Source organism: Aquarana catesbeiana, linkage group LG05 (genome assembly GCF_042186555.1).
Source record: "Aquarana catesbeiana isolate 2022-GZ linkage group LG05, ASM4218655v1, whole genome shotgun sequence".
Lineage (NCBI taxonomy): Eukaryota > Metazoa > Chordata > Amphibia > Anura > Ranidae > Aquarana > Aquarana catesbeiana.
In genome coordinates this window covers 477,197,438-477,224,738 of record NC_133328.1, presented here as the reverse complement: position 1 = coordinate 477,224,738, position 27,301 = coordinate 477,197,438, and the positions used below count along the sequence as shown (strand labels likewise).

The following is a 27,301-nucleotide window of genomic DNA, read 5'->3' as shown; positions in this document are numbered from 1 at the left end:
TTAGCCAAAACATACCTACAAAAAGCCAGCTAATCCCTCTTCAAAGTATAACTCCGCACTCTGTTCGACTAAGTAGAAGGAAAAGATCTCTTATCTCAGGGGTCTTCAGATCTACGAAGTGTGTGGTTCAGACACCAATAATGAGTGCAGAAGACTGTATTGTATGATCTTGGGTCTTCAACATCCCCCATTCCAGTAGTCCAGAGGGCAGTAGCAAGAAAGCAACCTAAATGTCCATAATCATCCCATTCATAGTCCACAGAGTTTAAGATGATGGTTGTTGCACAGCAATTCAAGGCTGCCAGGCCCCTCAGCCATGAAAACTGGATCACGGACACTTCTCATGCCAGTCTCCAGGGCTGGGGGCCCATTTCTATTATTGAAGTTTACAGCTTGACGCTTATCAACCAATGCCCAAAAGGCCTTTATCAACATCCTTTGCGGTTAAAGTGTAAAGATCTCAATGGACAACAGAACAACTATTTCATACATTTCCAGGGCAGGAAAGGCCTGCCATCGCTCCAGAATGCATCCCTAATTTCCCAGCCGGCAGGGGTACATGTTTGGGACTGCACCTTATCTTCCTGGGTCAGAGAATCTATTGGTGGACAGCTTATGCCACCATTTCCCAGACAGGAATAATTGCTGGTATATGTGGAGGATTATCAATAAATGGGGGTTTACTGTATATCAGAGACATTCACTTAGTATTGTCACATTCAGGTGACATATGGAACCCAGGAAAACTAAAAGACATAAGCAACATCTTGTAATAACAATGCAGGACATAAGAGTAATTTACAATTTGCAATAAATACAGTACACAAATCAAGATCAGTTTCCTTTTATTCTCTTTTCAGAAATATAAAAGTGTGAGTTCTTTACATTAAACCACAATAAATATGCTAGGTTTTCTGTAACATCTAAGTTCCAATTTATGATCAAACTGTAATTAACGAAAACTAAACATACCAATTGATGGACAATAAATGAATAGGCCATTAACTGTATGCTGTATTTTGTACTATTTTATTGCTATTAGACTATGCCTCCGAGTCTTTAACCTATAGCAACCCACTACTGATGACTCTTCTCATCACAGGCACAATCTAACGGAGAAAATACTACTTTTGTAACATTATGTCCCAGTAACAATGCAAATATGAATTAAAGCTGTCTTAAGAAGCTAGCTAAATCCCTTTACCCAATATATTTTTTTTAATAAAACAGGGATTTAGATCAGGATGTGATAAAAGCATTCAAGTCATTTTCCTATGTTTTGCCAAAATCATGAAATTGGCATAATTAATTTAAATTCTGTAATGTTCTACATTGGGACAAAATTCCCCCCAGATGAAATATGTCCGGTGAGCTTCTCATATCACCCAACTAAGGTGAAGACAGTTATGACCAGAACTATGATAACTAATGAAAATCTATAACTTAAGAAAATGTATTTATAAAAAAAGCATTTTTTTTTCTTCAGAAAACAGGTTCATGATTCTGTTCTACATGTGATCTCTCATATGCAAGGGTAATATGTAGACAACAAAAAAAAAAACACTCATGGTTGTACCTGGGTTTTCTGCAGTATCACTGGTTCTAACAAGTCAAAACAGTAATGTATTATATCCTTTTTTCTAAGCTGGCTAAAGTACAATTAAAGTCTAAAGCCTCGTACACACGATCCAATTGTTGGGCAACAGAGCATCAGACTTTTGTGTGCTAGGATCTTGTCTTGCATACTAACGGCACACAATTGTCAGCCAACAGACACGAACATAGTGACGTACTACGTGGAATTTCAGCTCTTGAGCGCCACCCTTTGGGCACCTTCTGCTAATGTAGTGTTTGGTGAGCATTAATTCCGAGCATGCGTGTTTGTACTTTGCACTTTTGTGTGACAGACTTGTATATACATGATATGAAAATCTGACAACAGACCTTTTTCCGCCGAAAATCTACTAGCCTGCCATCCAACATTTGTTGGCGGAAAGTTGGACAATTGTCTGAAAGAGCGTACTAACGGTCGGATTTCTGTAATCACACAATTCCCTGCCGAAAATCCGATCGTGTGTACGAGGCTTTACTCTCAGCGAAGTTGCTGACTGAAACAGTTGCAAAGCATCCCTTATGGGCAGACCTCTTCTTTTTCTGCTTCCTTAGGGATCTATGCTGGGCAGTGTGCCTGGTCTTGGTGGCCTGGCATAAAAAAGCCATGCAAAGCCTGTTCCTGCTCCAATCCCATTGCCCTCATGGTCACCTTGCTCTTCTGAAAGCCTGGGACCACTACAGGTGAAACTAGGATAAACAGCATGAGCACATTGGTGTGCTCCTATTCACTGATCCCTTTCTAGGGCTGAACAAACCCATATGCACTCAGCTCTGAGCACTTTTGGGTTTAAGGCCTGGCTCACATCTATGCATTTTTTTGTGCATTTTCAGTTTTGCAGAAACACACTACAGTCCATTTAACATGGTTTCCTATTGATCATATTCACATCTTTGCATTTTATGGAAAGGGCCAGGGACTTTTTTCTGGTTTTGGTTTCATACACTTCAATGGATCAAAAACGTATATTGAAAAGTGCAAATGGCACCCGGAATATGCAAACTGTAACCTGCATAGGTGTGAACCAGGCCTAATGCTGCGTACACACGACCGGTTATGCTGTTGGAATAAACTCCTAAGGTTTCTCTGACGGAACGGTCTTGCTTACACATGGTCAAACCAAAGTCCGACCGTCCAGAACGCAGTGACGTACAACACTTATGACGGGACTAGAAAACGGAAGTTCAATAGCCAGTAGCCAATAGCTTCCGTCTCGTACTTGCTTCAGAGCATGCGTCGTTTTTGGTATTGTCGGAACAGCATACAGACGAGCGGTTTTCCCAATAGGAATTGGTTCCGTCGGAAATATTTAGAACATGTTCCATTTCTAGGTCTGTTAGAATTTTCAAAAAAAAAGTCAGATGAGGCATACACGCGATCAGAATAGACGATGAAAAGCTTCCGTCTGACTTTTTCTGTCAGACATTACGCTCGTGTGTACGCGGCTTAAGATTTTTCAGATCCTGGCAGCAGTAGCCTTATGTAAGTGGCAGAGGATGTTCCAAAGGTTTAATACACCCTGATATCTCTGTAAAGAACACATGCTACTATCCATGTACCATCACACGGAGTCTGCCAACACCCTTATGAAAGTAATGAAATTAAAGGAGCTTAACTGGAATCTGTGTCAGGCAGAGGGCAAAGAACTAGTCACCAATATTGCTTGTGGTCTCCCTACAGCTGAACCGAACTCTATTACCAACATACCATGTCTTCTGCTGCACAGTGTTTTTGTATGGAGGCAGCCTTCCTATTTAAAGGCAGGATTTTGCTCCACATGTCAGAGCCTCCAGCAAGTAACAATAAGCAGCACAGTGATGACATCATCAAATTTCACTCCAAATCTGGTGAGTACCAGCAGCCAGAGACTACAGTGCCTTAGATATCACACTGCAGATATACAGCTATGAGGCTATAGGCATGGGGTGCCCAAGTACACTCACATACCAGAAAGCATGCTGTTCTTATACAGCAAGAATTCAACTGAAAAAAGGTACATTTTTCAGGGTACTGTTTATGCACAGTTTAGCATTTTGAAATGCTCCTTGTGAGATGCAAATCCCTACTATCTGAGTCCAGTAAAGTAATAAAGAAATATAAAAAAACGTGGTTACAAAATAAAAAGTCCCCTCACATACAGGAGGCATGAAAACTCTATTACATCAATGCATATTAGTTCTCCCCATGTAATAATTACCGTATTTATCGGCGTATAACACGCACAGGCGTATAACACGCACATTAATTTTAAGAGGGAAGTTTCAGGAAAAAAACTTACATTTTAAATAAGGAACTTTGAAGCAAAATAAGGGTCAGTGTCCATCTGCAGCCTCTCAAGTTCCATCAATGCAGCAGCCTCACCATTTCCATCAATGCAGCAGCCTCACCATTTCCATCAATGCAGCAGCCTCGCCATTACCTTCAATGCAGCCTGATCGATGCCCATCTGCAGCCTAGAGGGGACAGGGAGGGGGGCGGGACAAGCGCCGACCAATTTACATACAGTGAGAATCTCCTATGATAGACAGAAGAGTGGTCCAATGGCGGCCCAGGAGACAGGACTTCTTATTACAGAGGCAGCCAAGTAAACAGAAGATTCTCACTGTATGTAATCTGACAGCGCTCGTCCCGCTCCCTGTCCCCTCCGAGGCAGCTAAAATTAAAGTATTGGCGTATAACACGCACACGCTCTTTGCACCCGATTTTCATGGTGAAAAATTGAGTGTTATACACCAATAAATACAGTATTTAGGGCTCACTATTAACCACTTAAGCCCCGGTCCATTTGGCTGCCCAAACTCCAGAGCACTTTTTGCGATTCAGCACTGTGTCGCTTTAACTGCCAATTGCACGGTCGTGCGACGTGGCTCCCAAACAAAATTGGCGTCCTTTTTTTCCCCACAAATAGAGCTTTCTTTTGATGGTATTTGATCATCTCTGCAGTTTTTATTTTTTGCGCTATAAACAAAAAAATAGCGACAATTTTGAAAAAAAACGCATTCTTTTTTACTTTTTGCTATAATAAATATCACCAAAAAATATTTATAAAAACATTTTTTTCCCTCAGTTTAGGCCTTCTACATATTTTTGGTAAAAAAAAAAAAAAAAAAAAATCACAATAAGTGTTTATTGATTGGTTTGTGCAAAAATTATAGCGTCTACAAAATAGGGGATAGTTTTATGGCATTTTTATTAATATATATATTTTTTTACTGGTAATGGCGGCGATCAGCGATTTTTATTGTGACTGCGACATTATGGCGGACAGATCAGACACTTTTGGTGCGATTTTGGGACCATTCACATTTATACAGTTATCAGTGCAATTAAAAATGCATTGATTACTGTGTAAATGTGACTGGCAGTGAAGGGGTTAACCACTAGGTGGTGCTGTAGGGGTTAAGTGTGTCCTAGGGAGTGATTCTAACTGTGGGGGGGAGGGGCTATGTGTGACGTGACACTGATCACCACTCCCGATCACAGGGAGCTGTGATGAGTGTCAGTGTCACTAGGCAGAACGGGGAAATGCTGGTTTACATCAGCATTTCCCCGTCCTTCCTCTCCGTGGGACGATCGCGGGTATCAGCACGGACATCGAGTTCACGGGACCCACAATCACACTCACGGAGGTCGCGGTGTTGTGTTCAGAAGCACTGAAATGAATGTGCATATTTTTAACTGAAAATTGCATTAACATTTAAACATTTATATTGTTTCCATTGAAGTTGCGCCTGTACAGCACCTTTATACACAACTTATTTTTTTATCTTTGACCACTAGACTTCTTTCCTGGAGGAAGTTTTGTTATTGGCAGTAATAGAAAGTTACACACCAATAAGGAGTTGAACCAAATGCAATAAAAAAACTGATAATACAGGGGGAGCCTGTACTTTTTTCAAGGTACAACTAAGATGAAAGCAATATAAATAAAAAAGTAGAGCTGCTGTATATGACAAATTTACAATCCTTCTTCTATATTTAGATTATCATGTATTCTGAATATTTGTGTACTGTGTATCTACTGTACGCTGTTCTACAATACAGACACCCATATATCAGTGGACAGCTAAGCCAACCTATTTATGCTGCAACTGAAAAGGATTACAAAGAGTTTTCATCTTTATGTTAACTTTGCTACATGATGTGAAAGGGCATATTAAAGTATTGTAAAGCAGTGTTTCCAGGTTAGGCTTCTTAGGTCCTGCACCAATGTTTAGGAGTAACTGTGCCAGCTTCAGATATATGAAAATGAACTGAACGTTGACAGTTATGTATGTGACAAATGAGCAGCCCCGGTGTTTATACTCTACTTCCAAGTAAAGATGATTGGACTTTTTTTTTTTAAACTGTAACCCGCAATGTAGACTTTACTACAACCCAAAACAACCAATCAGCTATTTTTTTTTTCACAGCTATAATATTTTAAGTTGCCACCTCTACCCTATTGTAGAGATTTCCATAGCTCTCTCTAGTTCCATTGGAGAGAGATTTTTCCATCACCCTCTCTGGTGTTCTATCACCCCTCCAATTCCTTTGGTTAGATTTTCCATCACCTTCACTGATGTTCTATCACCCACTTCAATAACTTAAGATAGATTTTCCATCACCCTCTCTGGTGTTCTATCACCCACTCCAATTCCTTTGGATAGATTTTCCATCACCCTCTCTGGTCCCAATGGAACAATTTTTCCATCATCCATGCTAAACCTTACGCAGAGATTTTCCATAACCCTCTCTAATCCTAATGTTGACATTTTCCTTAGCTTCTCTAATCACGGTGGAGAGAGTTTCCACTCTAGAATTTTCCCTGATGGAGGACAGACAGCCATAAAAACCTGACAGAGGTTTCCATCCTTCTATTGCTAGCAATTTGGGTATTCACAAGTGTCCTGAAAGTTTTGTGGCTGCTGAGAACTCTATACATTCTTGCTTTTCTGACCTTTCTTTGCTTCAGATGAAAACCTGAGTTGTCAAGTCATGAATTAATATTAATTTGATAGGGCCAAAAGTATCTGCTACCAAAGGCTTTTCAATATAGGGGTACAACGTACACCATGAAATAGCACAATTTTTATTAAATGCCCACCCAAAAGTTTTAAAAATATAGTCCCCTTGATTTGAACACAATTGCAGTCTTAAACATTTCCTGTCCAAGGCCGTCATATGACGGCCTGCATTGATTGGTGATATCTGAATGATGCCTAGGCCAATTTTTTACTTTGTTTAATACTATAATTGTATCGGACAATCAAAGTAATAAACAGAAGCACATTGTCATTTATAGGCTGCTGTGGCATCTGCAAGCTGAAACCATTTTAAATGAATCTTTAAAAGCAGTATTAAACCCAAAAACAAAAATCTAATTGTGACAGATCCAACCAGAACAGGGGCTTTTGGAGAGGACTAGGGGCCTCCTACCCACTTATTATGGCCCATGGAGTGAGCAGATCATTTTCTAATGATGGACAACCACGTGATGAATGCTGAGAGCGAGGCTTGGATTAATTCTCTAAATTAAGAACAATAAAGCTTCCCTTCTGGAGTGGATGGAAAGATGTAATATTAATCTTGTACAGGTTAGTAGTCAGAGGGAATATGGTGGCCCTCCTGCAGAATAAGTTGGAGAAGCTTCTCCACTTGGGACAGAAATATTTATCAACAATATCCCTCAAGAAATCAATGAAGATAAATTAATTCCACTTTATCAGACTGCTGTAAAATTGTTGGTCTTCTGAGGACTTGTCTAGTGGACAAAATATACAAGTTTGTGTTTCTCCCATTGGGGGTTATTTCCGAAAGGCAAATCCACTTTGCACTACAAGTGAACTTGGAAGTGCAGTCGCTGTAAATCCGAGGGGGGACATGCAAGGAAAGTAAAAAACAGCATTTTAGCTTGCACACAATTGGATGATAAAATCAGCAGAGCTTCCCTTCATTTCAGATCTACCCCTCAGATTTACAGCGACTGCACTTCCAAGTGCACTTGTAGTGCAAAGTGGATTTGCCTTTCGTAAATAACCCACATTGTGTCTTAGGCTGGATTCACACCTATGCAATTTTAGTGCATTTTGCAGATTTGCATCACAAAACGTGTTCCATAGGAGACCATGTTAAATGGACAGTAGTGCAAATCTGCAAAATGCAAAAAGCGCTAAAAATGCATAGGTGTGAATCCAGACTAAGAGTACCTCCACTCTGGATAAAGGAGAACAGGGGCACCTTTGGACAGCAGCATTGTCAGTGTGAGGGGAGAGGAGTGTTAGACTAACAAATTGAAACCACACTCAAGCTCACAATACAATCACACAAGTAGTTACAGCAACAGTATTTTTTCTTCTGGGACAAAGGTTTTACATGAATAAATAAAAGGTGATTATAAGTACCCTTTGTCAGAGGTAAATGGTTTGTCTCATTACTCTCCCTTTGCAGGAGAGCTTGTTCTGTTGAAAAACAATAGACTTACCAGCTTGATCACCAGATGAAAATAAAGGAAAGAAAGCCGAAAAAAGAATACTAATGTAGCCACCACATCTAATAATTAGTAAGATGTAATAAATGTTTGCTTTTGGGTTTAATACCGTTTTAAGATTGCACGCAATCATATTGTCATAGATGAAAGTGATCACGTGATGGCGAACCCCCCTAATTGTTCCAAATTGGTAGCGGGGACTGCAGCTGGCATTGACAGCTAGGTTTGCAGTTATCAAATGTGTAAAGTGTCAGCTGGTAACTAGTGGTTAAAGGTGGGTGTTTATTAACAAATTCTCAATGTGGTGTCATGCTGGAGAACTTTTACCAGCAGATTGCTGGTGGGAAAAGGTTAAGCAACAGGATGCTGGCTCACTGCTGCCTAGTAACACGTATGGGAGAACTGGTGCCTTTCATGTTACTGCAGAGAGGGACCCCAATCATGTAGGGTATATCATTTTTTTCTAGGACTTTCGTTGAAAAATAATTTCTTCAGCAAAATAAACAGGTACAAATCAAGCAATATACTTACCTGTCTTTGTTCTGCCTAACGAAAGAATATACTGGTGCATTTCCAATACTACCTATAATTGGCATCTGCATGTTATCTTGCATACCAATACAGAAAAGGAGGAGATATAAATGTAGGATATATGAAATGTGGATAAACACATTATGTATCCATCACTGAATATGAGTAGCAAAACAGTAATCATTCAAATACAGTGCCTTGTAAAAGTATTCACCCCCTTGGAATTTTTCATGTTTTGTTGCCTCATAACCTGGAATTAACATGGATTGTTTGAGGATTTCCATCATTTAATTTACAGAACCTGCCCACAACTCTGAAGATGTTTGTTTGTTTTTTTTTTTTTATTGTGACGCAAACAACAAATAGGATAAAATAACAGAAAAAGTCAATGTGCATAACTATTCACCCCCCTAAAGTCAATACTTTGAAGAACCACCTTTTGCGGCTATCACAGCTCCAAGACGCTTTGGATAAGTCTCTATGAGCTTGCCACATCTTACCACTGGGATTTTTGCCCATTCCTCCTTGCAAAACTGCTCCTTCAAGTTGGATGGTTTGCGCTTGTGAACAGCAATCTTTAAAGCGGGGGTCCACCTATCTATCGTTTTTTTTTTTTTTGAGTTCATTCACAAACTTTTCTTCTCAGCATTACATACTCACATATTGTGTGTAATATGTCCGCCTGTGTCAGATTTCGTCGGAAAGAATAACATATTATTCACTGCAGGCGGTTTCCATCTTCATTGTGGGCATTTGAAGCCCACAAGCATTTATTTCCTGGATGTGGTGAATGCTGTGCTCCCAGCATTCACCGCTCGTTCCCGCACATGCTCAGTGGCATCCTGGGAAGCCTGAGACTAGCTCCCAGGAGTCTGGGAGAGGCTAGAAACACGCCTACTCCCACGGGAGGAGAACCAGGAAGTGCAAATAAGAATAGAAAAATAAAAGGTCATTACGGCAATTTAAATTTTTTTAAACGGCATGTCAGCATCTAGACAAGGAAGAGAATACATACAGATATTGTTCAAAATTTGGGTGGAACCCCGCTTTAAGTCTGACCACAGATTTTCTATTGGATTGAGGTCTGGGCTTTGACTAGGCCATTCCAACACATTTACATGTTTCCCCTTAAACCACTCAAGTGTTGCTTTAGCAGTGTGTTTGGGGTCATTGTCCTGCTGGAAGGTGAACCTCCGTCCTAGCCTCAAATCACACACAAAGTGGTACAGGTTTTGCTCAAGAATATCCCTGTATTTAGCACCATCCATCTTTCCCTCAACTCTGACCAGTTTCCCAGTCCTGACTGCTGAAAAACATCCCCACAGCATGATGCTGCCACCACCATGTTTCAATGTGGGGGTGGTGTTCTTTGGGTGATGTGATGTGTTGGGTTTGCATCAGAGATAGCGTTTTCTTTGATAGCCAAAAGGTTCAATTTTAGTCACATCAGACCAGAACACCTTCCTCCATACATTTTGGGAGTCTCCCACATGCCTTTTCGCAAACTCAAAACATGCCATTTTGTTTTTTGCTGAAAGTAATGGCTTTCTTCTGGTCACTCTGCCATAAAGCCCAACTCTATGGAGCGTACGGCTTATTGTTGTCCTATGTACAGATACTCCAGTCTCTGCTGTGGAACTCTGCAGCTCCTCCAGGGTTATCTTAGGTCTCTGTGCTGCCTCTCTGATTAATGCCCTCCTTGCCCGGTACGTGAGTTTTGGTGTGCGGCCGTCTCTTGGCAGGTTTGCTGTTGTGCCATGTTCTTTCCATTAGGTTATGATAGATTTGATGGTGCTCCTAGGGATCATCAAAGATTTGGATATTTTTTTATACCCTAACCCTGACTTGTACTTCTCAACAACATTGTCCCTTCCTTGTTTGGAGAGTTCATTGTTCATGGCAGTGTTTGGTTAGTGGTGTCTCTTGCTTAGGTGTTGCAGACTCTGGGGCCTTTCAAAAAGGTGTGTATATGTAATGACAGATCATGTGACACTTAGATTGCACATAGGTGGACATCATTTCACTAATTATGTGACTTCTGAAGGTAATTAGTTGCATATGTATATATTTTTTAATTTTACTTCACCAACTTAGACTATTGTGTTCTGATCCATCACATATAATTCAGATTAAAAAAAACAGGCTGTAATATAAAAAAAATAGGTAAAAAAGCCAATGGGGGTGAATACTTTTGCAAGGCACTGTAAATACTTTTCATAAATACATAAAAACTAACCTAAAATCTGATATCTGGCATAAAACTAACAGTATACAGAATAATCCCCCAGTAGCCTATATCAATGTTTTACACCTTATCAGGAAATTCAATAAAATTAAAACAAAAAAACATACATTAGCACATTATGAATTAAATTTTAACAATGTGGCATGTCCATAAAAGAGACATATCCCTGAATTAGAAGAAAAATTATTTTTCAGTTATATATAGAAGTGCTACAGTTTCTTTACTGCATTGCCTTTTACTGCCCTTCACAGCTGATAGCTTTGTATTTCTTTTATAATGCTGTATGGGTCTTGTCGGCGTGATATGTATCACAGGCAGTAAGGTAATGTGTCTGTCATAGATAGTAGCAGGAAAGCAGAAATAGCTGCTGCCTTTTGTTGGCCAACTGAAAGTATTTTAGTTCACACTTTAAAGAATACTCTTTTTGTCAAGCATGGTGTCAAATAAAAGACGACAGACTACTGGAAATATTCCTAAATGCTCCTATTTTTCTGTCAGCCTCCTAACCAAAGCCTGTGTATAGGGCGTTCAAAGCCAATTCACCTTTTGGGAAAAAATAGATAAATACACATATTTCTGCAGAAACAAATTGTGCATTTCATTCTTCCAGCAGGAGCCTGGAAAGCATTGCACCCGTAATCAGTCATGGGTGAAATGGGGTAGATCATTACTGAACAGCAGGAAGATCAATGAACTAGAGCGCTCACCAGTGCCCTTGCAGATCATTGAGAACTACAAGCTGTCTGCCATGGTGGCAGATGGGACTTGTAGTCCATTCATTTACAGATCGCTGTAAATTAATGACAAGACTGTGAGGGCAGAGCTCCACATGGCTGTGCTATTTTTTAAATGGTAACAACAGGAGGAAGGACCACACCTGCTGTCACAAGGGGAGGATTGGGTTGGGGGGGGGGGGGGGTTGTACTGCTGGAGCATGTTACACCCTAAATATGTAAATATGGATGTAACCCTAGAGGCTCAATTTGCAAGCTAAAACACACATACATACATACATACATACATACATACATATACATATATACACACACACACTTATTTTTTTTACAGTTAATTTCCACTAAGTCCAGTGAGATTTTGATTATCACAGTGCAAAGGTTTGTCAACTGGGCCTCAGGTGAGATGTACAGACAATATGCCTCACTACAGGTCTAGATCAGATGCAAAATTAGCAGTATATTACCCTGCAGATTTAATAATATTGTACATCTGATTATGTAGGGTACATGAAGACGCAAAAGGAGAGGGGAAAAAAATTGAAACCTAAATAGGGACAGCGGCTTTAAAAAACATTCTATGGTCAAGTCACCTTCTTACTTTGTTTTAGAGGTAAATTTTTATCATCAGGGACAGAAGAAAATGGTTCTAGATACTCTGCAAATTATTAAAATCATTTGTCAGTGCTATATAAATACAGGAAATATCTTTATTTCAATAAAGGTGTTATCACTTAGATCGGATGAATCCATTGCATGCATTTTATGTATTAATATTTTTGTGTTGTTTTGCATCTAAAAAAAAAAAAAGGAAATATTATAATATGGGCTTTCGTCCATTAAAATATAGTTGACTTCTGCATGGAGTAATTTTGAGGATGTATTAAGCTTTTATTTAGGAGAGCAGAAATAAAGCAGATAAAATAATTTATAAGTGAATATATCAATTCACTAGAAATAAAGGACTGTTGTTGATTCAATACCTAGTTTAATCACAATAATAATGGCTGCATACTACAACCATGAAATTTCTTGGTAAGTAAACGAACTGTTTGTGTGAGAAAATTATCAAATGATAAAAGGTGAAAGATTTATACACTCTGAAGAGAAACCAGAGTATTACTTAGTGAATTGAACGCTAAGACTTTCATTGACCTTGTTTGTGTAGGTGGTCAACCTGCCCCTTAATGGATAGAAGATCAAGGGATAGAGTGTGAGATCATACAGTCTCCTTCCACACTTATAAATCCCGATTCATTTTTAATAATCTGATGCTCATGCTTATTACTATATATTGCTTTATCTAGGTCTTCTTATCAGCTTTCTTTTTTGAAGCGCACTGTATTTTAGTTGTTTGCATGGAACTACAAATTCTTCAAGGCTCATGCTAAAATAAATCAGTTAGCCAGTATATTTATACTTCCCTGCACCATTCACAAGAACAATGTAAAATCCTAAACAGTAGGGGGCACTATTGCACAAATTTCTGAATTCTATTGTACATAAACCAGGATGGTTTTACATCTGAAGTATTTATGTACTCTAAAATGTTCCGCTAAAACATATGTATACCTATTTATGCTACAAGTTATAAGATCAAAGTCTAATCCTAAACAGACATTTTTGTCCTGGTTATGATAAAGAAGGATATTCTGAGGCCAGCTGTATCTATATGTTCCTACTGGATATCCTTATCGCAGACACCAATCAGCTTCAAACCAGGTCTAAAGTTTGAAATTGATTGGCAAGTACATTAGGATTCTGGGATTTTGTTGAGGAATGTTGGAGAATCTTTGTGTCTTGCATTCTCATTGCTTCTTTACGATCTTTCCTATTATAGGTTTGATGAACAGAGTGGTATACAGCTAAATGGCCTACTACGCGACATGGCAAGCCATATGCCACAACGGCGTAGCGTGTGCGGTGAGGACAATGTACATCACTTTGTGTTATGTGTGCTTTACTCGGCCCTCTTAGCAGTTGTACAATAAAAGCCAGGTGTCTTCAAGCCCCGTAATGAACAAAATACTCTGCTTCTGATCGTCTCTCTTCCTTTTCTGTTAAACTCATATTAAAACCCAACTCAGGACAGAAGGAATTATTTTATCCTGCTGGAACAAATTGGACCATAGTCATTTGTTTTGCCTTCCTCTAGATCAGCTGTGAGTATAGGGTTGTGTATATGGAAGTTTTCTATTTATTTTTATTGGTCAAATTAGATGGTCTTTTTTTGTTTCATTCTGACTTTGTAACTATGTAAGAGAAAGCAGGAAAATGAGGAAGGGTTAGAGTCCATTGGGGTTTAAATGCTAAATGTGCCCTTCTGAGAAGAGTTTAAATCCCTAGGGGAGATTTCACTTTGCTTCCTGTTCTATGTGATACCTATTCCCTGGATAGGAAATGAGGAGAGATCTCCCTTGTGTAGGTTCATGCAACCATATAATCCTGACAGCACGTTAAACCTTCCTTACTTTACTAGAAAAAGGGTTTGTCTTGCTGCTTGTGTCCTGCCGATGAGATTTTCCCCTCACTTCCTGTTCTGACACATTTTCAACAGAAAGCCTAGAAAGTGATGGAAAATCTCACCATTTATGGTCTGATATCCCTCAAAAAATACCCTGCAAATACTTACAGATGTTCTAACTCCCCCCTTCCCCCGCCCCACTCTATCCAAACTACGTTTTGAATGGAGTTTTAAAAACTTTAAGCAAAGCTAAAAGCACACTTGTGCAAAAATAAATGCTCCTATTCACAGGCGCATATTTTTCTAAATCTTTAAACAAAAGAGCACAGGAAAGCTGCCATTTACCACTATGTCTGATGGTGTCAAAAAAGTACCTCAGACAATACTATTTTTGATGTACATTTTCTATGGGAAGGTGTCCAAGCTAAATCTACACCCCCATCATGTGTAGGTCATACAGCATCTGGACTGTAGTCATGTAAGGTGCTGAGAAAGCAGCTGAGGAGGAGGTCTAATGTAGTTATGAACATTACATAGAGTGCCAATACACCTCCACAAACCTCCACAACAGGTCACAGCCTACCTGAAATTCAGTCAATGCTTGGATCAGAATCTGACCATGGATAAGTAGACTAGCTACTGTAGTACTGGCTGGTCAACTTTAATGACAGGTCTGCTTTAGCGAAGGTTATATAGAAACTAAGCCCCACTGATTTTAAATAGAAAGGTAGAGAGAAGAACAGCAACAGACTACATTGTTCCTTCAAGAAATAGGTCTTGCTGCACAGCAGTTCAACTTACTGACATGTATAGTTCACAATGTTAACGCAGCTATCTCCTTAATGACTGCATGATCTGTACAACCCCAACAGAAAGAAAAGATAACACAAGGCCAACTATTTAGCTGCAGTAAGTGGAACTACAGCTTGTGCCTAATACACAGGATGGACAGACTTTGCACAAGTCACAACAACAATTCTGAGGAAAATTCACCATTGTAGCAAAGTATTCTCCTGTACTGGTGTCAGGGTGGAGTTTTGACTTGCAGATTAGTTAAAAATGCCATAGTTCTGTGTCAGTTCAGCTTTACTGCAACTGTGAATTGTGTCTAAATATCAGCACAGCTGGCGTTCAGAGAACATACTCGGTCACCCGTATCATCCACAGTCAGCCATTGTGATACTCTTCTGTGTGTTGTAAGTGCAGAAAGTTGTGTGGGATAGAAGAATCTTGTCCTCCTTGCTGTCACTGAGGGACCACCTCCCTGAGAGAAGCTAAGGCTGCGTGAATCCGTACATGCAGTCTGTTCTCAAAGTCGTAACCTGTGAAGTCCTCCTGCAACCAGCACAAAACACAAAGGGAGATATAGGCAAAGATGGTTAGTTTGTGCACTGTACAATCTTACAACTGTCCAAGTCCTGTACAAGGCTGGAAGACCATGGATATTACCTTGGCTTGAAAAAGCAGAGTTTTCCCTTTTGCAACAGTCTGGGGGAAAAAAAACACATTAAAATCACCCTCACATAAATGACACAAATTACGATTCATCATATGTCTTAACTATCTGAGGACCATGAGCGTACTAGACATAGAGGAACTTCAGTTACTAAAAAAAAAAAAGTCAGCAGCTACAAATACTGTAATAAAAAAAAAAAAAAAAAAAAAAAAGAAGACTTACCAGCCCAAGGATCCAGCTCGTTCTTCACCTGGGCCGGTTCTTGGCAGTGTCGGAGACCCAAAGACTGGCAATATTAACTGTGGGAAGCCAGCTGTGACTCCCTGCGTCATCACTGCAAGCACCCCACTACGAATGGAATGCCCAAGCTGCACTGCACTTTCTGAACGATCGGGCAGCCTCCTGGGACCTGAGACATGTCCCAGAAGTTTGCAGGCCGTGAGGCGGGGGACCAAACTTCCACACAGATTAGGGGGACGGAGGACAATCAGCAGAACTTCCTTTAGTAAATGAAATTCTTCTTTAAAGTGGAACTTCCCTCTCAATCAACAGTGACTTTTTTTAATCCTTATGCTGCTAGAATTCATAAATAGATAGGAAAGTAGATCGAATTTACTTGTGTTAAACATTTACATTTCTTCAGTTACTTCCTGGTTTCCATGCCTAGAAAAATGATGTCATACATCCCAGGAGTCTTCAAGAGGGGAAGAGGGGTTTTCTCAGCTAAGCACACCCTCCTGCCTGCATGCTTGAGGCAAGGGCAGATGAATTCCAGGAAGTAAATGCTACATGATTCATCAGCTCTTACTCAAGATGGCAAAGACCAGAATTGCTAGGGGGGTATATTTCAAAGTGATTTCTTAGCAAAATAAAGCATGGAGACACGGATGGATGGGTGGGTTTGCTTTGAATTTTGAAAAATGAATTAATTCGCATTTTTAGTTTGTCGTGCTCAGATGCAGTGAAGTCCACAGGGCATACCTACCTTGGCCTAAAACAGGGGTCTCAAACTGGCGGCCCTCCAGCTGTTGCCAAACTACAAGTCCCATGAGGCATTGCAAGGCTGACAGTTACAAACTTGACTCCCACAGACAGAGGCATGATGGGACTTGTAGTTTCACAACAGCTGGAGGGCCACCAGTTTGAGACCCCTGGCCTAAAAGAATAAGGTTATTTTTAAGTTTTACTAACCCATACGTTTTGCTCCATGATTAGTATAGCTTAGTTCCTGCAAACCAGCTAACAAAATATAGGTACGTTTCACATCTCTCTACCCGGATGTAAAAAACTGGATTTTTGATTTACCATAAAAATCCTTTGTTTTGCAGTACACTAAGGAAACAGGATGAATTCAGGTACATCGGGTTATGCTACTGCCTTCAGGACATTGGCAAACAAAAGCTGTAAGGACAGTCTAGTATAAACCCTTCCACTCCCATCATGAATCAGTTTAGTAACAAAGCAGAAACGAATCATAAGAACAGGGGGGGGGGGGGGGGGGGGAGGACCGGTGTCCCTTTAATGTACATCAAAAAAAAGGATTTAACAGGAATTCAAAAATCCTATTTTCTTAATCATACATTAAAGCAGTTGTACAGGTTCATTTTATTTTTCTTAAAATAATAAAGGCGTCATACTTACCTGCTCTGTGCAATGGTTTTGCACAGAGTGGCCTTGAGCCTCCTTTTCTGGGGTCCCGCCAGTGCTCCTCCCTTCTGAGTGCCCCAGAGCAAGCCGCTTAGAATGGGGGCACTCGTGCAGGCTCAGCCGGGCTGTGTGCAACTATAGACACACACAGTGAAGCTCAGCCCCACCCTCTGCTCCCTCCTCATAGGATTTAATTGACAGCAGCAGGAGTCCTGTGAGCAGAGAGGGAGAGCAGTGCTGCTGGTCTTGGGCACAGTGCCGGATCAAGATAGGATCCATGTAAGCATTGGGGAAGGGGGCAGGTGGAAAGCCGACTATGGAAATTTTTTTTACCGTAATGCAGAGAATACGTTAAGGTAATAAAAAACCTTTAGCCTTTACAACCACTTTAATGGATACCGGAAGAAGTATTCAGGTACATTGGGGCTTCCAAAAGAAGTTCAACTGAGGGGTGGGCAACACAGCAAACAAAGGCTAACAGGCCCACAAAAACCAAGGGGTGAACAGAGGTGGCTCAAAAAATTCTTCTGATGAAGGCCTAAGGCCGAAACGAGTTAGTATTTTTGGATGATGCTATTGCTGTATTGCTTAAATAAATATTTTCTATGGAGAATCTGTCGAGTTGCCAGCCTGTACTTTTTATGGATTTTTTGTGAGCTTATTTAGCCAGAGCACCGACTACTCTACACACTAACTATAATATATAGCGGTAGAGCTTGGGTGAGTTTTTCTCTTTCTCAAAAGAGCTGCCTAAAGAAACTTACAACTGAAGCTCCAATCAGCTGAGGCCTGAATATCCAACCAAAAAAACTTAAGGAATGTGAGAACATAAGACCAGGTGGCAGCCTTGCAAATGTGAGAAACAAATACACTATATTGCCAAACGTATTGGGACACCTGTCTTTACACGCACATTAACTTTAATGGCATCCCTGTCCATAGGGTTCAACTCTTCTGAGAAGGCTGTCCACAAGGTTTAGGAGTGTGTTTATGGGAATGTTTGACCATTCTTCCAGAAGCGCATTTGTGAGGTCAGGCACTGATGTGGATGAGAAGGCCTGGCTCGTGGTCTCCGCTCTAATTCATCCCAAAGGTGTTCTATCGGGTTGAGGTCAGGACTCTGTGCAGGCCAGTCAAGTTTCTCCACCCCAAACTCGCTCATCCATGTCTTTATGGACCTTGCTTGTGCTCATGTATGAACAGGAAGGGGCCATCCCCAAACTGTTCCCACAAAGTTGGGAGCATGAAATTGTCCAAAATGACTTGGCATGCTGACGCCTTAAGAGTTCCCTTCACTGGAACTAAGGGGCCAAGTCAAACCCCTGAAAAATGGCCCTACACCAGAATCCCCCCTCCACCAAATGATTTGGACCAGTGCACAAAGCATCAACACAGAAGTTCTCAAAAAAGATCACTTATCCGGCGCTTAGGAAAATAAACTTATGAAATAGAAAAGCAGCTGCTATAGTGTAAAAAACATTTCTAAAAAAGGAAGCAATCAAAACTACAGTGTAAAATAAATTCAAATCAAAAAGTAGGCTTTCAAACTTCAGCAGCGCTAAAGATTTTACATAGAAGCTTTTCTGCATCAGATACACTATATTACCAAAAGTATTGCAACACCTGCCTTTACACCCACATGCACTTTAATGGCATTCCAGTCTTAGTCTGTAGGGTTCAATGTTGAGTTGACCCACCCTTTGCAGGTATAACAGAGCTGAGGTTAAGGTCAGGACTCTGTGCAGGCCAGTAAGGTTCCTCCACCCCAAACTCGCTCAGCCATGTCTTTATGGACCTTGCTTTGTGCACTTCTAAAAAAGGAAGAAATCAAAACTACAATTTAAAATAAATTCAATCAAAAAGTAGTCTTTCAAACTTCAGCAGGGCTAAAGATTTTACATAGAAGCTTGATAGTCTATAAATCCAGCTACAGCCAGAATTCAAACACAGTCTTTTGCATATAGCAGTTCATAAGTGATTCAACAGCTGTTTAAAACGTTCGACCATCGATACATCTAGTGCTTAAGCTCCCTCTAGGAATTGCACTTACCAGAAACAAGATCAATCAAAGCCTCATAGTGTATGTAAGGTGGCTACGATCGCTGCCAAACGAACATCCGTCCAATCCACAGTGAACGATCAGCAGATATGAAGACCAACACTCACGTCCTCTGATTCACCAGGATCCGGTCACAGAGCTGACTTCCTGAAAATTCAATCAGACATTTCTCTTAAATGTATTATGGATAGCTCTCAGCTGACCGGATCCTGGTGAATCAGAGGACGTGAGTGTTGGTCTTCATATCTGCTGATCGTTCACTGTGGATTGGACGGATGTTCGTTTGGCAGCGATCGTAGCCACCTTACATACACTATGAGGCTTTGATTGATCTTGTTTCTGGTAAGTGCAATTCCTAGAGGGAGCTTAAGCACTAGATGTATCGATGGTCGAACGTTTTAAACAGCTGTTGAATCACTTATGAACTGCTATATGCAAAAGACTGTGTTTGAATTCTGGCTGTAGCTGGATTTATAGACTATCACACTTCTATGTAAAATCTTTAGTCCTGCTGAAGTTTGAAAGACTACTTTTTGATTGAATTTATTTTAAATTGTAGTTTTGATTTCTTCCTTTTTTAGAAGTGCACAAAGCAAGGTCCATAAAGACATGGCTGAGCGAGTTTGGGGTGGAGGAACCTTACTGGCCTGCACAGAGTCCTGACCTCAACCTCAGCTCTGTTATAGCTGCAAAGGGTGGGTCAACTCAACATTGAACCCTACAGACTAAGACTGGAATGCCATTAAAGTGCATGTGGGTGTAAAGGCAGGTGTTGCAATACTTTTGGTAATATAGTGTATCTGATGCAGAAAAGCCCAACAAACACTAGCTGATCAGGTGTAGAGCGCTTTCACAGGGAAAGGTGTCTATATGATTGAACGATGAGCTGGCGAATCCACCTGGTGACAGTGGAAGGGGTCCTAGGGGAATGACAAGCAGAGAGCCATACCATCTATGGGAGGTGTAAATGAGAGACAGACTCGAACTGCACATACCACATCCAGACAATGAAGAGAAATCTCCTCAGGAGGGTGTGGTGAAGCAGATCAAGGAGAAGGGAGAAAATGTCTTGATTATGGGGAAATAAAGAAAAAACCTGATAAAAAGAATACAAAAGTTTTCGCTTCTCTCGGAGGACATCTGTTCTTCCAGGAAACTAGCAAAAAACTGAGGCATGATGGGAGTGGGAGGGGTTATATTAGGCAGTTCTTTTATCAGCCTCTTAAAGGCAGCAGAATAACCCAATGTACCTGAATACCACTTCCTGGGGTCCCTTAATATTCAATTTAGCTGTACTTCCTCAGAGGGACAATGTTAAGGCTACCTGTTTTTAACAAGACAATTTAAATCCAATTACTATGTGTCAGTGTTCATTTTAGGTAATTACACATTTCACACATTTCAATAGTGTATGGAAGGTAAAAAAAAAAAAAAAAAAAAAAAAAAAGGACTTAGGCTGGGTTCACACTGGTACGACACGACTGTCGTACGACTGTGGATGTGACTTAGCCCTGTGACTTGAAGTCCGACATCCGTCCGACTTTAACGGGGATCCAGACAATGCAGGCCCTTTGTATCTGGTATGAATCTTTAGGATGAACTCCATGGCAAATAAAGAAAAAAAAAAAAAAAAAAAAACAACACAGCATAGGTTCCCCCTCCAAGACCATACCAGGCCCTTTGGTCTGGCATGGGTTTTAAGGGGAACCCCCATGCCAAAAAAACACTGTGGGGTCTCCCCAAAATCCATACCGGACCCTTGTACCTATGTTGATGGAGAAGGGGGCCTCTTCCCGATAACCCTGGCCATTGGTTGTCGGGGTCTGCGGGCGAGGGGCTTATTGGAATCTAGAAGCCCCCTTTAACAAGGAGGCTCACAGATCCCCCCACCCTATGTGAATGAGTATCGGGTACATTGTACCCCTACCCATTCACCTAAAATAAAAGTGTAAAAAATTAAAACGCAGTAAAGTAATTTATTAAGGCAGTTCTGACGTCACTTCCGATCTCTTCTCCCCTCCCTGGCTCTTCTGCCTCCTCCGCTGACATCTTCTGACGGTTCTTCTCCGCTGACCTGTTCTAGCCCTCTCTGGTTCTTCTCCCTCTGTCTTCTGCTCCCTTATTTCGTCACCGGCCATCACGCCCCGGTGGTGATGTCATAAGGGGTGGGGCCTCTGAATGACGTTGCCCCATGCCAATATAAGTAGTTGAAATATAAGTAGTGGCACACCGCGCACCCAGCATTAGTGCGGGAGAGAGCGTTGAGTCAACATTGGAAGAAAAACAGAGGGAAAAGACAGCTGAGAAGACCCAGCAAAAGAGCGAGAAGACAGCGGACAAGACCCGGCAGAGGCAGAAGACAGCGGACAGAGGGAGAAGAACCAGAGAGGACTACAAGACATCAGCGGAGAAGAACTGGAGAGGGGAGAAGAACCGGCAGAGGCAGAAGACATCAGCGGATGAGGCAGAAGAGCTGGAGAGCTGGAGAGGGGAGAAGAAATTGGAAGAGACGCTGGAGCTGCCTTTAAAAACCAGTTTACTGTTTTATTTTTGACACTTTTTTTTTTAAGTGAATAGGTAAGGGTACAATGTACCCGATACTCATTTACATAGGGTGCAGTGCCGGGATCTGGGCATGGGGTTCCCCTTCAAGATCATCAGAGCACAAGTCGTATGCCAAAGTTGGATCAGTTAAAACTGCAATCCGACTTTAGTGATATTCAATGGGCTGAAATAGGATCAAAGTCGGACCAAAGTAGTGCAGGGAGCATTTTCAAAGTCAGACCGACTTGTGTCGGACCAGTTAGGACGGCTCTCATAGGGAAACATTAATTTTCACACGTCATGCGACATGAGCTCCCAATGTTGGAGCATTTGACGTACAATTGTGAACCCAGCCTCAAAGATGAATTCCAGGCAAACCACCAAATACCTTCAAATTTCTGTTAATTCAGGTCAGAGATCCATCAGCTGTGCAGATGCTGATACAAAGTACAACTAAGCTACACACACTAGCTTCATTTAAAACCATCTCTCTTTTTTTTTTTATAACCATAAACACATTTAGTTTTTTTTTGCCTGGAGTTCACCAATAAGCAAAAGTAATAACAAAAAAAAGTTATAACAAAAAAAAGTTATGTGTACCTCTGGATTCTCCAACAAAATGCAGCCCAGTTCATAGCAGGCATACGGCTGTATGTAGAGGTTCTGCTGTCGCCCCAGTTCATCTTTCACAGCACGCTGGAAGAACTGAATGAGAATTTTTTTTATTGCACACATGTAAAACTAAAACGATGCTTGAAAAGCACAGACAAAAGCTTGTCAGTTATTAAACTTCATTTAACTTTACCAATACTATAAAGGAAAACAAAGAACTACAGGCAAAACTTTTTGTCATTTTGGATGGAGCAAGGAAGGGTTATAACCCTGTCATTTATTTTTTTGCCATCTGTGTCCCATTGTAGAGATTTCCCTTCACTTCTTGTCCCATAGCCTAACAGGAAGTGAGAGGAAATCCCTCCAAATTAGGGGAATCCTTTGGGGCCCCCAGGTCACCAGAACTAGTGTTCCCATTGGAAGATATCCCCTCTATTTCTTTTCTGGGGACAACCCAAAATGTGTGATTTTCTTTTACTTGCACTTGTGAAGATAACGGTAAACAGGACAGCAATAAAAACTGATGTGTTCTAATCTCTCTCCACTGTCCAAAACGAACAAAAAAGTTTTGCCTTTATTCATTAAAAAAGTCTAATTTTACTTTAAAAAAAACAAACAAAAAAAAAAAACTTCTATGAATGAAACATGCTCATTCCCTCCATTCATATGTCACATTTTAGACATAGGAGCTATAGTGCGGCTTCTATGAATGGAGGAGTTGGGTGGAAAGGGCGGGCAAAGTCGAGTACTCTTGATGAGTTACTGTCACAACTCCTTTAGTTCGGTTAACCCTTGCCACACCAGAAGATTGCGGGCACAGCAGCACAAGGGACACATCACACTGATGGTAAGTCATATCCCTTGTGCATTTTTTTTAAACTAGACCTAGGGTTTTAACTCTAAAAGATGAGATAAACCAGTTACTTTATATATACACAAAATGCTAAATACTGCATGTGTGATTTAGAGAATAAGTAAAGTGATTGCAAACCCTTACCTATACCCAGTGAAGGAACTGGCCTCAGGTGATACAGAGATTTAACAAATCCTCCTATATAAGTTTTACCTGTGTAATTACACCAGTCTTTCCCCTAAATCCATTCAAAGTGCAAAATTTACACACAATCTTTCAGCTCTGAAAATCAGGGGGTGGAGAGCTGAAGTTACATCAGTGAGGACAGCGCTGAGAGCTGATTAGAGGAAAGGGACACACCCCCCTCACACAGCATACAGATACAGAGTTGAGGCTGTCAATCACAGGTTGTGCCCACCCGTCACCATTTTTCTCCTGGTGTTAGGAAAACTCGGCACTCAGCAGAGGAACAAGGCAGGGGACAGAGAGGGCGCTTCATGCTCTGTATTGAGGCAAGCACACACTATACGGGGATATGTTTAGCTCATATTTCATGTCTGAGATTTGCAACCACTTTAAGTAATGCCAAACATCAGGTCCAAAGAATGTGATTGCTATGCAGAGTAATGTTTTGCTATAATTTCAGAATGTTACCATATTGCTGGATAGTACCATTTTATTCAACAAGGATGGATCGGTCATGGCAGAAAATACAGTTGAAGTTGGCCAACCCATGCCTCTGAGTGAATAATCATTTGGAAGGTTCAAATTGGCTATTGATTGTTGGTGGATGGCCAGCATTATGGCTCCACTGTAAATAAGAGCTTAACAGCTACTATATAAACTGTATATTATGTAGAAGTGTCAGAATCATGGGAGAGGTTTTATTCTGGATGAAAAAAAACACAATATAATAAAATGTTTTCATTGTCTACTACCAATTATCTTGTTTGAGGTCTCACCTGAATGGCATCTTCAGCATTTCCCAGACATTTATGGATGGCACCAAGGAGCAAATTCCTTAATCCAACAGCAGAGGGATCCAGCACCTCATGGCAAGCTATTGTTCATACAGAATATAGGCATACAAACAAAGGAGGGCGTTATTGGAGGGATCATAACTGTCTGCAGAGATCAATTTAGCATAAGTAACAAAATAGCAAATACATGCTATATGATTATTTATAGGGTAGGGATGACCTCCGAATAGGGTTATTCAATTGATATACAAGACTGCAGTGCTAAGAAATGAACATTCATACATTTATAAATACTAAACAAATATAAATAGATACATGTGTGTGGAAACATGTGATCCACTGTCAACCTAATTAAATTGTTCAAATAGTATATTAAATAATATTAAAAAAAAACAGACATCAAATAAAATAAGCATGCAAGTCCCAATGTAGAGCCAAGGGAAAGATGTGATCTTCAAAGAATGCAGCAGAAAACAGGTGTGGATCCCAAAAGCCTACAGATCTCAGCACAGCAACACTACACACCACCCTAGTGCAGCAGGCGGGGGCTTACCAGAATAGAATGACCCCCAATAAAGAGTGGTCAAACTGCGCTCAATATACTCCACACAGGGCAATCAGCTCACTGCATGCCGGCTTACATACACATACAAAGTTGCCAACTTTGATTCTACTGGACTTTGTTTCTTCAACAACTTCTACTGCTCGATCAATCTGTTGAACCCCTATTATACTGAGACCCTTGAGATTTTTTTGACGCGGTTAAGCCTGAGGCACTAATCTAGCCAAAACAACCACATTTTTGATTTTCTTTTATCGAGTTCCTGAAATGGTCCTCACGTTGGCTTTTTACTGTGGAACTAGCCACAGGTCTGCTTGCTCTGGAATTTCAGGCTGTTCTGCAGCTCTTCTACTCAGCACTCAGAGCTTCAAACCTAACTCAGCACACAGCTACCAGGCTTCTCTCCAAACTTTCCACCAGTGACACCATGCAAGTTAACCCACGTGTCCAGACTCCGCCCTCCCACTCTACGGTGTGCAGCCTATGGACACACATGCTAGCACTCTTGTATATCAATTTGTGGTACTGTGTATTGGAGTATAGTACTAGCTGCTTTTGGGCCCTAATGTTTTTTTTTTTCTTTTTATGGTTATTCAATTGCAAACAGATCCTAGAATACAATAAAAGCAATACCTTGGCTCATGTGCTGGAGATTAGACAGAGAACAGTTGGGCAGAGCTTTCCAAAGGTACAGCACCTCAATGGCAGCCAAGATACACAGCTGCTTGGTGGGAGCTTGTTTTCTAAATCTGTCACCCTGTTATTAATAAAAAAAAAAAACATTTAATTAAGGACATACTAGTATTCAATGTACCCATCATGCGCACAGACACTTTTGGGCATCCAACATAAATTGAATGCCCAGGAAACACAGCTGCAGTGTACGACCACCAATAGTAATTAATGGCTGTACACTAGCTGTACCTTGGTATTTGCCACTCTTGCATAAACATGGACACAGGCACAAGTTCCTGGACACACACAAGCTGCATTCAGGGAGTTTCGCCCATAAGTGCATTTACACAAGTGCAGTTAGCTTACAGCCATTTATTACCATGGGAGGCTGTATGCCAAAGCTGTCTCTCCCGAGGTGTGGAAATATACCTGCAACTTACGTTGGATGTGCATAAGGCCTTATGGTTGTGTTTCCTAGAAAATGTAGTTTTCAGTGACAAGATATTGCCATTGAACTATTTTTTTTGACAGCCCCAGCACTATAGTACACTATACTATAGTATAGTACAGTGATGGCGAACCTTGGCACCCCAGATGTTTTGGAACTACATTTCCTATGATGCTCACCTACACTGCAGAGTGCATGAACATCATGGGAAATGTAGTTCCAAAACATCTGGGGTGCCAGGGTTCGCCATCACTGCTATAGTATAGTATTAGGGATGCACCGATACTGGTATCGGCGCTGATATTAGCCATATTTGCGAGTATCGGTACTCGCGAAAATGCTCCGATACCGGAAACCAATACCAGAAGTGACATCGCTTGGGAGCGGACCTCCTCCTCCCCTCCGGACAGTGCCTTCCCCACCTCCTCCTCCCAGTGGCATCGCTAGGTGCAAGCCAGCCCATTCTAACAGCCCACAAGCCTTGTCTCCTTGCTGCACACCTCCCTCCTCCAGCTCTGATTTCCGGCCACACAGAGCACTGGATCCAGGCTCTCCCTGGCTGGATGCTGAGGCAGAGAACAGGGGGGCTCTGTATGAAGACACTGTATGGGCGGTATCCTGTTGTACTGAGTAGCAGGGCTCTCTACCTATACCATGCCTTCAGTGCCTGACTGTCTCCTGCACCATTCCTTCAGTCCCTGACTGTCTCCTGTACCATGCCTGCAGTCTCTGGCTGTCTCCTGTACCATGCCTGCAGTCTCTGGCTGTCTCCTGTACCATGCCTGCAGTCTCTGGCTGTCCCCTGTACCATGCCTGCAGTCTCTGGCTGTCCCCTGTACCATGCCTGCAGTCTCTGGCTGTCTCCTGTACCACGCCTGCAGTCCCTGGCTGTCTCCTGTACCACGCCTGCAGTTCTTGACTGTCTCCTGTACCACGCCTGCAGCCTCTGGCTGTCTCCTGTACCATGCCTGCAGTCTCTCTCTGGCTGTCTCCTGTACCATGCCTGCAGTCTCTTCTGCTTGTTGCCTCCTCCTTCCGTCTACCAGCTGTCACCCCTGCCCCCATGTCTCCCAATAACCCTCCTATCCCCATCCTCTACCCCCCCCCCCCCCGGCGATCACAGCCTTTTCCCATCTAAACTCTCCCACCCCACAATCCCTATTTCATCCCATCCTCATCTACCTTACCCTCACTTACCCCACCCCACCCTGCCGTCACCCAACTCCCAAATAACAACAAGCCCCCGCCACCTCCCAAACCACCCCTTTTCCTAGGCGATAGGTATCGGTAATTGGTATCGGCGAGTACCTGCAAAAAAGTATTGGTACTCGTAACTCGGTGTTAAAAAAATGGTATCGGTGCATCCCTATATAGTATACTTACATAAGGTATGTATACTATTCAGTCCGG

General features: G+C 41.4%; 1 protein-coding gene across 1 annotated transcript in view; it reads right to left on the bottom strand.

The window, feature by feature from the left end:
• Nucleotides 1-828: 828 nt before the first annotated feature.
• TTC39C (tetratricopeptide repeat domain 39C) overlaps nucleotides 829-27,301 on the bottom strand; it is a 145,712-nt gene continuing 119,239 nt past the window's right edge. Inside the window, exons 10-14 of the mRNA XM_073631483.1 lie at nucleotides 25,402-25,525; nucleotides 24,189-24,286; nucleotides 22,362-22,466; nucleotides 15,505-15,543; nucleotides 829-15,390 (exon numbers count right to left, since the gene is read on the bottom strand). Coding sequence (XP_073487584.1) covers nucleotides 15,301-15,390; nucleotides 15,505-15,543; nucleotides 22,362-22,466; nucleotides 24,189-24,286; nucleotides 25,402-25,525 — 456 coding nt within the window. The 3' untranslated portion in view covers nucleotides 829-15,300. The remainder of the gene's footprint in view (nucleotides 15,391-15,504; nucleotides 15,544-22,361; nucleotides 22,467-24,188; nucleotides 24,287-25,401; nucleotides 25,526-27,301) is intronic.